The following is a 14,779-nucleotide window of genomic DNA, read 5'->3' as shown; positions in this document are numbered from 1 at the left end:
TGGGCCATTCTTGGCGTATTGCTATCTTGAGGCAGTGGAGAGTGATCGCACCATTGACCAACAAAACCTGGTCTAAAGTCAATAACGCAGCATTTCATTCTTATTTTAACAGCGCATTAGTAAAATGCTCCTAGGCTCGTGCAGAGCTTGCGCACACTATGCTTGTTACACACACACAGGGAAGCGCAGCAGCACACACACATGCAAAATATTACAAATAAAAATATTACGGTGCAAATCCTCCATCATAATAGCAATGCGTAGGGTTGGGTACCGTTTGGATTTTTACGATTCCGATGCCGAACCGGTACTTTTAAAACGATTCCGATTCCTAAACGATTCCTAAACCGATTCTTGAAAAACTGAAAAATGACATAAAAGAAAGGCTTTTTATGGAGTTTTTTTTTTTTTTATTGAAAATTATTTAAATTTAACAATATATTAACGTTTTAAAGTACTTAAATATATAATAAGTAAACCTAAGTCACCTAACACACAACTACAATAATTTAACAAGTAACAGCTACACTATTAACAAGTAAAAACAAAATAAATGTTGTTGAGTTGGTATGCCAACCAGCTTCAAACTTTAGCAGTTCTTTTGCAGAAAAATGACCATATTTGCCTTCTCTGGCAAGATACTACACCTCTCCTGACTTATGGCATGTAGGCCTACTGCATAGGAGAAAACTCTCTCAGACGGTGTCCAAGAGGTCTGTACACACCCAGGTAGGAGTTTGAAAGGGCAGACAATTTGGGGAGGCTGTCTCGCCTCCCCCACCACCAGGCTACAGGCTCTTGTCTTGAACGATAGACTAGCAGAGTAAGTGTAATGTTTACTAGCGATCACGTGCAGTCAGTGAATTGTTAATATGCTTTTACGTCCGTTTTGGTGAGCCCAGAGGGAAAATATGCCATTTTAAAAGTAGCCTACATATACGGTAGCTAGCTTACGGTAGAATCCAGAGAAAGTGTGATATTTTTACGTCCGTTTCAGAGCGTGTACAAAAAGGCGTCTATCAGCTGTGATAGTAGAGTGCATGTCGGGGGAATAGCGCGGACACGCGCTTCACACCGCGAGCGGGCACGTGCGCCACTCGGCAGAAGAAAAAAAGAGGCTGCAGCTGTCCGGAGCGACAGAGGGAAAATATTTCAGTCGGAACCGAAATTTGCGTTCTAATCCGGTCCGAATACTACCGTTTGCGTAGGAACCAGTACCATAGTGGAACCGGGTTTCGGTACCCAACCCTAGCAATGCGCCAAGGTCCAAACGGGCCTGGCTTTTAAAGGGAATGGGAGATGACACACTGATTGATTTATTGCATGTTACACCCAAAACACACCTATGAATTAATGAAGACACTAAGTACAACCCTTTTGATCCATGCGCACGGACCCTTTTTTCCGCCATCACTAGCAAAAGTGGATTTGGACACGCCCTAAACGCACCTGCGCCATGCGCTTCACGCCGTGCACTTGGATCGTTAGAATAGGGCCCAAAGAATCAAAGAATAGGTAAACAGGACAACAAATCGTTCAGCACTTCACTGCTTTTGATACACAGTGCTATAAACACATTTCCGTTGGTACCAATGATCATCATCACGTTATGTGGAAGATAAGCTAAATATTGTTTGTGTCGCTAGTCTTCTATTACTTATAAACGGAGAATCCGATTAACAGATGACAGTGTTAAAATGCAGCCATTTTCCAGACTAGAAGGAAGGATTTTGAAGATACTGTGTGTGTGTGTGTGTGTGTGTGTGTGTGTGTGTGTGTGTGTGTGTGTGTGTGTGTGTGTGTGTGTGTGTGTGTGTGTGTGTGTGTGTGTGTGTGTGTGTGTGTGTGTGTGTGTGTGTGTGTGTGTGTGTGTGTGTGTGTGTGTGTGTGTGTGTTTGTGTTGTCACAGATAAGTTTGACCAGTTCTGGGCCATGAACAGGAAGCTGATGGAATATCCCACCGAGGAGGGAGGCTTCAGATACATCCCCTTCAGGATATACCAGGTAACACACACACACACCAACACGACTTTAAGTTTTCCCCCTCCACAATGATTTTATAACTTCATTTTTAGTTTAGCCTGTAAATTTGGAGTCTTTGGACTCTGGCAAGTAAAGTTGAAGTTTGCCAGTCAGCCCAGTAGATGTAGCCAGATGACTGACTGACGGGACTGAAGGGAATTCACCTCCAACCAGACACTGGCTCATTTGTTCCTGTTCAGCTTATGAACCACGATGGGTACATTTTGCCTCTCCTTGGCACGCACACACACACACACACACACCTGCATACAAAATATCAGTAAAAAACATTTCATCACTTTTCAGTTTTCCACATTGTGCAACTGCGGAGTCATGTTATGTCACATTTCATTTCATGCAGAAAAACAACCTACTGTGTGTTTAACAACCCATCTTGAAACATTAGTCAGCTATTTTATTTAAAGGTGATTCCTATTTCATTACATGTAAAGAAAGCCATCGATTAACCAAGCTTGATAGTCTAATCAGACTCGCTTTTTCGATGCCAATCTTTCAATTTCCGCCTAATGTTTAAGTGAAACATTCAGAGAAACATTCATTATGTATATTTGCTGCTCGTAACTTCACTGTTTTACAGCAGATTTTTTTGTTCTTGTCACCTCCGATACAATAATCAGTCTCTAAATAACAAAGGCCAAGAAAAAAAAAAACTGTCAGTCATGTGTTGGACCCTGCTTTGCCCTGGTGGTTTTGGAGGTTATTCATCGGTTCCTGTACATTTGATACCTGTGACTCTCCCTTTTGTTTGTGTAATTCCACTCAACGGATGAGGAGCCGATGGGTAAGCCTCAGGACTCAGTCCGGGATGAGGAGGCGTAGGTAGACAAGCGGCCTCAGGTCGGGTGTTTCCGTCTACACAGCTTTATCCTGACTCAGGTGAAAATTCCCTTTTCGAGGACAAAAAAGAAAGAAGAGGGGATGAATAAGCAACTGATTCTAGCCTGGAAAACATTAGCGAGCCAGACAGCGGGGGAAAAGTGCCACGCTTTGACTCAAGTGTTGGGGTGGGGGGTTCTATGCAGATTAGGAAAGGCTGGTAAGGTGTGGAGGAATAATTTGACATAGTCCAGGGTTTGGAACAGTTCTTGAATTGCACAGAATGACTGATGCAGTTTTTTTTTTTTTTTCTCAACAACATTTGACATTGTGAAGGAATAATCTGAAGCAACAGTGTAATTAAACGCAACTTAAAGTCATTTGAATCCTACTGGACACTGAAGAGTCTCGTCCAATCCAGTCAAGGAAATGAAGATTTGGAAAACATGTGGTTAGGTAACACTCCTATTTTTCTGTCACCATATCTGCTGTGACTGCTGGTAATTTCCCACTGTGATGATTTATCATTGAGCGTGTCAACTTTTAATGAGACCTGCTTGGCTCCACATAATGGCTGCATTTACATTTTGTGCAACATCGGGGGGCGGGAGTACAGCTGTCAATCACTGTCAGCGCCGAGTGTTTTGCATCATATTTCAAAAACTCACAAATGCTTTTGTTTTTACTTTCACATCTTCGGCGCGTAAATAAACCGTTTTACACCAAGACAAAAACATTCTTGTGTTTGGTTATAAAACACAACTCTTTAAAGTGGCAGACTGAAACATGCAGTCTCACCAACACGACCCGCCCTCTCAGACATGCACTTGTTGCAGCTGTAAAACCGTGTAACTGCTGGCGGGTCGAAGAAACCCAGACCGTGCCAGTTTTGGGTGTTTTTCATGGCTGAATTGAAAGTTTCCACGGCCATTTATGAGCTCCGTTGGTTTCATGACAAATGGAGCATCAAAGCCTGTTACAACCTCACTGTGTGATTTCCAAACATGTTGGAGAAAATAAGCATCATTCCTGAAGAGTCTGGATTGTTTCAGAGATGGTGTGGTTTCCATCTTACACACTGCTAAATATTTACAAGCAAAGAAGGCCTGAAGTGTAAACTAAAGCTGTTCATTATGATCTTTCAAAATACTCCCAACAGCAGTTTTTGTAGCACTTTACAACTTACTTTCACTGTCCAAAAGTGCCTTATGAGTGTCCACAGAAGTTTAGGATTTGCATGTACCAAGATATCATTTAACTTTACAAGCACAATCTTAATATTACCGATAGCGATGATGAGGACCCAGTTTGTAATAAACTGGACTTATATGTTTCAATCACATCACATCAAATCGAGAGTTCTGAGTTCAGTTTCTAAATGTGTAGGAACCCTTTGGAGATTATGTCGTTGCTGAGGAGAAAATCCAGTGTTTGGTTAGCCAGAGTGGCTGTGACAAGACGAAACACGACATAGCAAAACCCAGCAAAGACACCCGGCTTGGAGAAAAAGAAAAATAGATTGAAGAGATGAAAAAAGGTGCAGAAACGCTGAGAAGAACAAAGCTGTTTAGCACTCCGAAGTCACTGTGGTGACTTAACAGGAGAGGAAAGATCCCCCCCCCCCTCTCCCACACCACACACACACACACAAAACACACACACACACACACACACACACACACACACACACACACACACACAACACACACACACACGCGCGCTCATGCTCAGAATCCTTCAAAGCCAGATTGTGGTCTTTAGTGTAAATAACATGTGCTGTGTTTGATGCAGACAGAATTAATGACAACACTCGGTCCAAATAACAGAGGGCTCATTTCCGTCTGGCCTGGACTCCTCATGGAGACACCTCATGGGCATGGACGACACATTTGTGTGTGTGTGTGTGTGTGTGTGTGTGTGTGTGTGTGTGTGTGTGTGTGTGTGTGTGTGTGTGTGTGTGTGTGTGTGTGTGTGTGTGTGTGTGTGTGTGTGTGTGTGTGTGTGTGTGTGTGTGTGTGTGTGTGTGTGTGTGTGTGTGTGTGCGTGTGTGCCTGATGTCCTGACCGTTAAAAGTAATTCAACCACCTTTTTATGGCCTGATATATATCTTAGATATTAATTATTATTTATATCCAACTTTATTTTTCTTTTAATATACTTTTTTTTAACATAATCTACATATATCCGTGCCAATGATGAAGTGAAAAAGCCCTTTTTTACTTTTGTTTTTACTTCCACTCCCTCTACTCATCTTTTACCTTCCATATTCCATTTTTAATTTTAATTTGTACTTTTCCTTTATATGTACCCCCGTGTTTCTGTGTATGAGTTTGTGTGCGCACATGTCAATCTGTCTTTGCAAGCTTCTGTTTGTGTGTTGTCCAGTTCATATATTTGCCTTGTCATTTCAATTCCTTTTTATTTGAGCCCTTTGCTTGTGTGTTTATTGCGCATCAGCCCGCCGCGCCCTTGGCTCCGTCTGGCGGTGGGACTTGTTTGGCTGCCGGTGCATCTTCCTGCTCCAGCAGTGACGCCACTCTGTGATTCAAAGAGCCAGAGGGGACCGTCTCTCTGCGCCGAAAGTGAAAATTACTATCCTTCTTTTAAAGACCGCTTACATTGTTGCTCTACAGGTACAGCTCTCTGTTCTCGCGCCGTGACTCAGTGCTTACTCACAAACCCTCAATGCAATAGCAGGCAGTCCACCTCCAGCCGCCTCTGTGTTGTGGTGCTGCGGAAGCTGCCTGCTTCGAAGAATGCAGGTTTATTGCCTCCAAGATATCTTGTAATGGCTGACTGAGACGAGGGGGAGGTTGTGACTACACAGACAATTACAATACATGGGAAACAGTTCAAGCCAAAGGCGACAGGTGATATGCCCGTTGTAGCGGGGAAGAATGCGCTGCCGCCTTTACAGTAATAGTGTCTGGCAGAACCATGACTGTCAATGGAAAAACATTAAAATGTTGTAATCAGTCTGCTGCTGCCAAACCGCTCAAAGGATTCCATGGAAGGATTTTTATGTTGTGCTGTTGGCAAACCTAGCTGATCTGGGGTCCGTTTCAGGAAGGAGGTTTAACAAACTCTGAGTCTAACCCTGATGTCTGAGTTGATTTACCCTGAGGTGGGAAACTCCGAGTTTTCGGTTCCAGAACAGCTGATTTGAGTTGGTTCAATCAACTCGGAGTAGGTTCACTCAGGGTTACGCGCGTGCACAACCACTATAAAAAGGCAGTATGAATGGAGCCATGATTCTACGATTCACCATGGTAACAACCACAAACAAACGGGTCTGCGGAAATACTCATCCGCACAAAGTTTGAACGTTCATTTCGTTAAAAAAGCAAGACTGCGGCTGCAAAAGAGAGAGAATTGGTGTGGGAGAAAATTGCTGCTTGAGTCAATGCGTACGCATTAACAGTGTATTAATTTCATATTTAATCACAGTTAACTTATAATATTACTGGTGAAAACTGGAATTGTATTATAATTTCATTTAGGTGCAATCCTTCGGGCGAAAAAGTAAACTATACTAATCCCATTCTGAGGCTGCAGCACCATGATCATTTACAGAACTATAATGTATAATCATTTATTTCTTTTTAATGGCTCTCACTGGTTTGTGTCCAGGGAACACTACAAAAATGTTTAAAAAACGTTTCAGAGAGAGTCACACTTTTCTGACGGCTCTGCATACAGTGGCTTTACTATTACAGTATGATCCGCTACACTGTTAAAGAAAACTGCCGTTTGCAAAAAATGTAATGTCACACAAAGAATCTGCTGGGATGTTAAAGCCTGTCCACGATGGTGGATGTTAGTGATATGAGGACGGATAAGGTATCTACATATCTGATGGACTGTGATAATAAAAAAAAACAACCTCTCAAATCGGTTATGTGGAAATGAAAATACATCTATAGTCGGGACTCAATACCGATGTAAACTCTCTGTGATATAATACAACTTTTTCATCAACGGGATCGACGACATAAGGACATGACATGTTTGAGAAAAGAAAACGTTTTATAGTCTGCCTAACATAAACCAATACGTTTTTTTAATTCATGCAGATAACAAACTGCATTAAAATTGCGCCTGATACAGACTGAATGAATGAATGAGGAAATGAGTTTCTCCTCCCTCGCAGAGTTTTTTTTCTCAGTTTTTCTCAGTCTCCTCCCACTGAGACTCTCAGACACACGGATATCTGAAAACCTGGGCAGATAAAACCAAAACTGTCTGCAGTATTTGCATTAAAACTGGATGGTGCCAAAAAGAGCAAGTTAAAAGTGATGCTTAAAGTTTAGAAGAACTTCTCAATACAAATCCTTCTGCTAACCTGATGGAGCTGAGAGATTCTGATTAGCCAGATGAATGGTGAAGTACAAGAGATCCACCTAGCGTGCAAGCGATAAATAATTTAGAATTCAATACAGTGCCCCTCGATGGAGTTTCTCCTCTACAGGTGTGCATTTCAAGTTCTGAGAAAATGAAGACTGCTTAAAATGAGGTTAGAATTTTAATTTACGAATGGTCTCACCCCTCTCTATTCGAGGAAACTTATATCGATTGACGGTACTGGGCCTCCGTCCATTGTTTTACCGTCAATTAGGCCGATTGAAACCCCTCCATCAATTAGGCGACGTCTTAAGTTGCGCTGCTCTTTTCACTCAGCGAGGACGAGCCATCTCTTTTCACCTCAGTCCTAATGACACCTCGCTGTCTTTGTGTCGCCATGTGCTGTGGTGCCAGCTAAGGTGTCACGCCAGGTGAAAAGAAAGTGTCTTTGTGCAAGCATTATCACGCTTCTCTAGGGATCAGTAGCACCTTCTTTGTGTGGCGACCAGCTCAATTATTCATGGCTGGCTACTTAAAAATGCAATGAAGTAGCTGTCACTTAGCGCACTCTCTCTGTTCTGGCTCTTGCTGAGGATCCCACACGAAACGCCGTGCTTCCTGTCAGTGACTCAGTCTTTCTGTGTAACCTGAGCACCGGCTTCGCACCTCTACTGCCACCTTCGTCTTGCTGGTTTGCGCCTGGCTCTGTGGTGTGTAGTTACCGCTCGGTTACTCGATCCCTGTCCTCGCCGGTTTCCTTTTCACAGCTCCATGATTAGGGCCTCATTGTGTGTCCGACACCTCAGGTTGGGTATCTTCCTGCACCACGTTTGTCCCCTTGTCCTATACCGCTCAGTGAATAGAACAAGACGTTACGACTAATACTGATGACTTTTGATCGAGCGAGGACAACGTGATTGGTTGATGTCTTTATTCTCAGTGCAAAAGCACAGTAAAATCGACTTTGTTTCGAAAAGAAATTGCGCCACTTTATCGCCGGGTAATATTCGCGTTATGTCTGAAAGTACTCATGACAAAAACAACTGTTCGAAAAAATACATTGACGTGCGAATAAGAAAGAAAACGTCCCCGGTGTGTAAAGACCTTAACAGTGGATCACCGTTCATTGCGTTGAACATCAATTTGATTAGTTTATATGTGATGTTTTTATACATGTATATTTGCCATATTGTGATATATATCAGTATTGGAAAATAATGGTATTTGGACTACAACTAATGACGAAGTAACAGTTAAAAAAAGGACTCAGTTTCTGATATGAGAGAAGGGTTAGGGGCTAAACCCTAACTCTAAACCTTATCGACCGTAATAATGACCATGTCCCAGCCCACTACTCCTGCTGATTCCACAAATTAAAACTTCTTCAGTCAAAGAAACATCAATCCACAATTAGTGAAATTAGCTTATGTTATGTTGAAAATTGACATGCTCCTGAGTCACTATGGCACATAGATGTACTGAATTAAAGTGCTGGATTAATGATTTACCAAAAAGCATTATAAGTCACCGCCTGACAACTCCAGGACGGTGCCATCGACGGGCGCCTTGTCTCCTGCCCTGAGGACACGGGTCACCCGGTAACCAGAACTACTGAATTTTTAACTCAACTCTGAAGTGATGAAGCAAGACTCTTGACATTAACAAAGAATATACTGTACCTGCTGATGTCTCAGAATCAGCTTCATGAACTGGATTAAAAGATGGTAACAGGGCAACATAAAGCATGTCAAATTGTGTCACATGAGTTGGAAACCATAGCCTTAATATTCTGTAGTCACCCGAGCCTTAGACTTAATTGTATTTACCCTTAGGAGGTGTTGAGCATTTATGATATGAAATATGTTCTCCGTTTTACTTGTATTTCAAAATGCCTCCGTGTTCATGGATGGACGGGCAGGTTAAGGGCAGTCACATTATAATCCGTGGTCAGGGTGTAAGCTGGATAGGCTTCAGTTCATGCATGTTTTGTTCACAAGCTTTCTGCAGAGCCCCAAACTGTTACTTGACTGAACATTAATTGTAACCTTTCACTCAGATTTCACAGTTACGACTCATTTGGCAAAATGTGAAGTAACTGGTTGCTACCAGTGGATTATGGGAGTAGGTGTGCACAACAGGAAGATTCTGTGGTTGAGGGCATATGCTGGGAAAAGCATTGCAAGCTGGCAGGGGTAGTAAAAAAAAAGCAGTTTAGAAAGGCTGGAAAATACGTTTATTTCTGAAAATCCGCACAAGGTGTTGTTGAGGTTATGTTTGTCTTGTCCTCCATAAACCTCTGTGACCTACAGTTACCCATTGTTACCACTAGCACCATAGTGTCTCTTGACAGAAGTGTAATTCTCACATAACTCAGCCCTTTAAAGCATCTTTGAACTTTTGACACAGTTAAAAATTGGCCTAAATCTGCCGATGATGAATTAATTTATTTATATTTTATTTAAACATTTTTTTTGGAAAGACGTGTTCATGAGTGTGCCAGATGTCAGATCTTTGATATGAACATCTATTTGGTCTGCCTTGTCTACAGAGCACCACAGTTCTCAAGATTCCTCTTCCATTTTCACTAACAGCCTGAACTTAAATTTCAAATGGTCCACCAACCTGAAGTTAATTATTCATAAAATGTGAGATAATCGTATCCAACAAAACATATGACCGCCTCTGTCTTTAACACTCTTGAGACAAAGTCCAATACCAGCTCTGGACATAGTTTACCAGATTTCTGTCTGGCGTCTGGAGGTGATTTCCCACCATGTTTCCCGCATCTCTCACACATGGAATGTTTTGGCTGCAGGGTTGTAGATCAGAGCTGAACAGTCATGAGGATGTTTTCTACATACGTCACTTATGTTTAGCTGTCCCCTCATGACTTTGTCAGTTTACATTTGAGGCATTTAGCGCTCGCTCCTACGCAGAGTGATTTGCATTGTGGTAAGCAGTAGGATAAGCTTCGGTTCCTTTCAATCCCTTTTCAATGACTGTCATGATAGTCCTGTTAAGTATAAAGTAGTTTAAACAAATTTTTGGGACTCAATTCTTAATTACTTATTAAACATTAACCTGGTGCATTATAAAAAATATTTGATTGTTGCTTCTTGCTTGTTCAATTTACAGCAAAAGTTCTATGAGAATCTCTATTATATGCATGCAAAATTAGTATTGTAACTGACATTTCCCTTACTTAATTGATATTGAATCAGAAATGTAATCGAATTGGGACTTTGTGAATCCGAATCGATTTGGGAAATCATTGGCGATATCCAGCCCTACTGGAGATACTTCTAGGGACCGAAATGTCCCAAAAGTACACTGCACACTGACTGGAAAAAACGAAAATGACTGCTCGACTCGGATCTCAGTCAACTGTCTGACTGATGATTTGAATCTTTAACCTTCACGGGGCAGCTCTACAATATACAAAGTCACATTTAATATTATGTTTTGGGTGTTTTTAGTCTGTTTAGAAGCTGACTTTTTCTCCCATACTTAAGCAGCAGTTAATGACTTCCAGACAGATTCTGATCAGTAAAACAAGTCGGCATCACACGTAACATCTGTCGAAATAGTCCAGATTGCTAAATATCACATTCTGAGCAGTCCGGCTCATCAAAGCACTGCATTCCCAGCCCAGCTAAGCAGACCGTTCATTCACAGCATTTGCGTGCATAGTGGGGTGGATTCTCTACCTTCTGAACTTTTCATGGCCTTAAAATTCCCCCCTTATTTTACTTCACATGCAAGTGTCCCATTTAGTCTTGTAGCATCCTCAGATTCACACATCGGTTTAATTCAGCTTCAAGTATTTGGTGTCTTTGGACTAGCTTTACTGCACTATGTTATGTGTTGCTGTGCTTGATAAAGTGATGGTTCGGCGTAATTTCACCCTAGGGTCCTTTGCCCCATGACCTCGACCCCCCCCCCCCCCGAAGCTTTTTTCACCTGGGTCTAAAATTGATAGAGTTAGCGTAGAGTATCGTTATCAGCTACATAGCGCAGGGGCTAATGGACCCACGTTTGTATCTCGTAAATGACCCCACTAATAATGCCCGAAATGATACCAAACTTCTACACTAGTACATATAGATTATGCACTCATAAAACAATGGATTGGAAAGTTTGTAAGTACACCAGAAGTTTATGAACACTTACCAGCTCTCTGTTGCTGTTGTTGCTGCTGCTGCTACCTGCAGTTAGACGAGTGCTTAGGGCCGTCTACAAATTACTACACCGAAAAGAGATACAACAAAAATATTTATTAATTTAATGATTAAATAAGGTAATGTCTCCAAACTTAACTCAATTATTACTTGTCTCCTGCTAGTTATACTACAGCACTTACTTAAAAAAAAAAAAAAAGTTAAATTTAAAAAATATTTTTGTTGCATCTCTTTTCGGTGTTGTAATTTGTAGACGTCCCTAAGCACTCCTCTCACAGCAGCAACAACAACAGCAGAGAGCAGAAGCCAGCAGGCAAGTGTTATTTACATAAACTTCTGGTGTACTTACAAACTTTCAAATCCATCGTTTTATGAGTGCATAACCTATATGTACTAGTGTAGACGTTTGGTATCATTTCGGGCATTATTAGTGGGGTCATTTACGAGATACAAACGTGGGTCCATTAGCCCCTGCGCTAAGCTATTCAGCTGATAATGCTACTCTACGCTAACTCTCCCAATGTTAGACCCAGGTGAAAAAAGCTTCTGGGGGGGGTGTTTGGCTCAAGGTCATGGTGCAAAGGACCCTAGGGTGAAATTACTCTGAACCATCACTTTAATTTGGCGTGCTCTAATTTGTTTCAGACCATGAGCGACAGGCCGTTCATCCAGAAGCTGTTTCGCCCCGTTTCACCTGAAGGCAACATGCACACACTTGGAGACCTGCTGAAAGAGATGTGCCCAGCTGCTTTGCCACATGACGGTAGGTCTGCATACACGCACGTACACAGGAGGAGAGGAGGTGATGGGCAGAAAGAAAGCGAGGAGGAATTAAGAGGAAAAGAGATTTAGAGCGAGATGTGATGTAAAGTCAGAGTGCTCCAACAGGAAGAGGTGGAGAGAGCTGGAGTCTACTTACAGGTAGATGGAGAATGTTTAGTCACTTTAACTTTGCTGAGGTCATTTCCAAGCTCACGTCCACTTTGAGTCAAAACCAGAACCACGATCATGTTTCTCTCAAATTGAAAGACAAACAACAGGCAGTGCATGTACATTTTCAAATGTTAAACTGCATTTTAGGTGTTTAGGGATGAGCAGAGAGATAAATAAATCTGCAGAATCTCTGTATGTTATTGTTTATGTCCAGGTTTTAAGATATCCAAGATTGGACACCTCAAAACAACACAGTGGATTTATTATTTTAGGCTTCTAATTATTTTATTTTATTTATTTACACATATGTAATCAATATGTGATGTATTCAATTGTACCTAAATAGACCGTGGTGCTGTGCCAGAATAAAAAAAAAAAAGAAGAAAAAGAACTTGATCAGTTGAATAAATTAGACTTAGGTCAGTCTACGTGTAAAAAGGGCTGGGCAATATATCAATATAAATCAAAATCGTGATTTGAGACTAGATATCGTCTTAGATATTGGATATCGTAATATGACATAAGTGTTGTCTTTTCCTGGTTTTACGGGCTGCATTACAGTAAAGTGACCTACTAGCTGTTCTATTATTTGCCTCTATCCACTTAGTCATTATATCCACATTACTGATGATTATTGATCACAAATTTCATTGGGTAAATATTTTGTGAAAGCTCCAATTGTCAACCCTACAATATCATCGCAGTATCGATATCGAGGTATTTTGTCAAAATTATCGTGACATGGTTTTCTCCATATCGCCTACTCTATGTGTAAACACGAGGCCAAACCTTTAAATATACATATGGACAGCAGGTTTAGCATATACGGTAAGCCCTGTGTGCACTCGTGGCATACAGTTGAGTTGCAGCTGTGGCAGAGGTGTGGTGATAATGAAAGGAGAGAGAGAGAGAGAGAGAGAGAGAGAGAGAGAGAGGTACACGCAGTCTAAACAGGCAGTGTCTGCAGAGGAGGAGAGAGGAAGTAGATAAGGAGACAATAGTGTGTTAGGACACAGGACCCGCAGGAGACTCACCTGCACGGGGGAGACAGAACCATTAATACCCTCCTCCTCCTCCTCCTCCTCAGTCTGTCTGCCTACCTTTCTGTCTCACAGTCACTCTCATTTTATCACCAGCATCATCCTGGCTGTTTACATCGCACACTCACTTTCAGATAACCCATTGTTTTAGGTTTCTTTAAATCTCAAGTTCTACCAAATATTTAAAGTCCTAGGAAATATTACAACTCTCTCAAATGCTTTTGTTGATGTGGTGACATGTTGCTTCCAATGTTGGATTCATTCCAATCAGGGTAACCTAGCAAGCGTTAGCTGTGTGTCCCAATTCCATACCACACACGAATAGTAAACAGTAGGTACGCCACGATTCCTTGTATACTTTTTCGCACTTAGCATACAAGAAATAAAAAGTGCTTTACTGGGCAAAGAGGAAGCAAAATGTTTTTTCCAAAGAAGAAATGCTTATTTTTTTGTTATCTGAAATATTCCTGAAGCTGTCTCGGTACCCTTTTCACAATTTGTTGCGGATTTGCTGGAAAAACACATTCAGACGTTACAAGTTAAAACTGTCAGGATCCAATGCATTCATGTGCATTAACAACTCTACCCTGGGTAATCAGAGAATGAACTCTACTGTAAATCTAGGTATACATGGTCAAGGTATGCAGGTCAGTAATTATTTCCCACTCACCCCCAATAACAAAATAAATGCATTTTTTAAAATGTTATAACCCTTAAATGATTAATCGACTGTTGATTAATAATGTGACCGGAAGTTGGATAAAATATCTGGATACGCTGAGCTCAGACGCTCACTCTTGTCTTCCCTTGCACTCACAAAACATCCAGCTAGGAGGCTTCTCATTTTTAGCTGGTGTCCCTTTGGCCCGCTCAAATTAAAATCACAGGTGGCAGATCATATCAGCTAGTACATGTGCTCTCTGCAAGCAGGTGTAAAGTGCTCTGCCAACGATTTGTGGGAAGAAAGAAGCACCACTGTATAACAGCGCTCTATGGTCATGAGTGGATAGTGTGTATTTGTTCAACAAGGCAAACAGTGTGTCCAAAATAAGGCTGCACAATATATCGTTTTTGTATACTCATCGTGATGTCGTGAAACACTGCGATATTCCACTCAGAGATTTTTTGAGTTTTTGAGAACTGCACTTTAAAATTTCATTTGTTTCATTGTTTTTGCATTGGTGCCAGTTCATTTTGTTCAGTAAAATAATGTTGGAAACAGTGTGTTTTTACTTTTTGCATTCAACAAGCAATTTGTTGTATTTAGTGTAAGCGGGATACTAAAGTACACTTTGATATTGGTTTGTATGTATCGCAAGTAATCGTTATTGCAATATTCAACAACGTCATCGCATCTTTTTCTCATATTGTGCAGCCTCGAGAATTTGCATCTCTAATAGAAACTTGCTGTATAAATGTTGTTGACGT

The 14,779-nt window shown here is 41.3% G+C and overlaps 1 protein-coding gene across 2 annotated transcripts in view; it reads left to right on the top strand.

Moving 5' to 3' along the window:
- The window catches only part of atg5 (ATG5 autophagy related 5 homolog (S. cerevisiae)), a 41,272-nt gene that overhangs the window by 8,989 nt on the left and 17,504 nt on the right, over positions 1 to 14,779 (top strand). For both annotated transcript variants that reach the window (XM_039805274.1, XM_039805275.1), the window contains exons 6-7: positions 1,910 to 2,004; positions 12,024 to 12,141. In XM_039805274.1, the coding sequence (XP_039661208.1) occupies positions 1,910 to 2,004; positions 12,024 to 12,141 (213 nt within the window). The remainder of the gene's footprint in view (positions 1 to 1,909; positions 2,005 to 12,023; positions 12,142 to 14,779) is intronic.

Source organism: Perca fluviatilis, chromosome 7, assembly GCF_010015445.1.
Source record: "Perca fluviatilis chromosome 7, GENO_Pfluv_1.0, whole genome shotgun sequence".
Taxonomy (NCBI): Eukaryota; Metazoa; Chordata; class Actinopteri; order Perciformes; family Percidae; genus Perca; species Perca fluviatilis.
Note: the sequence above shows the minus strand (reverse complement) of the source record. Positions and strands in the feature narration are given on the sequence as shown.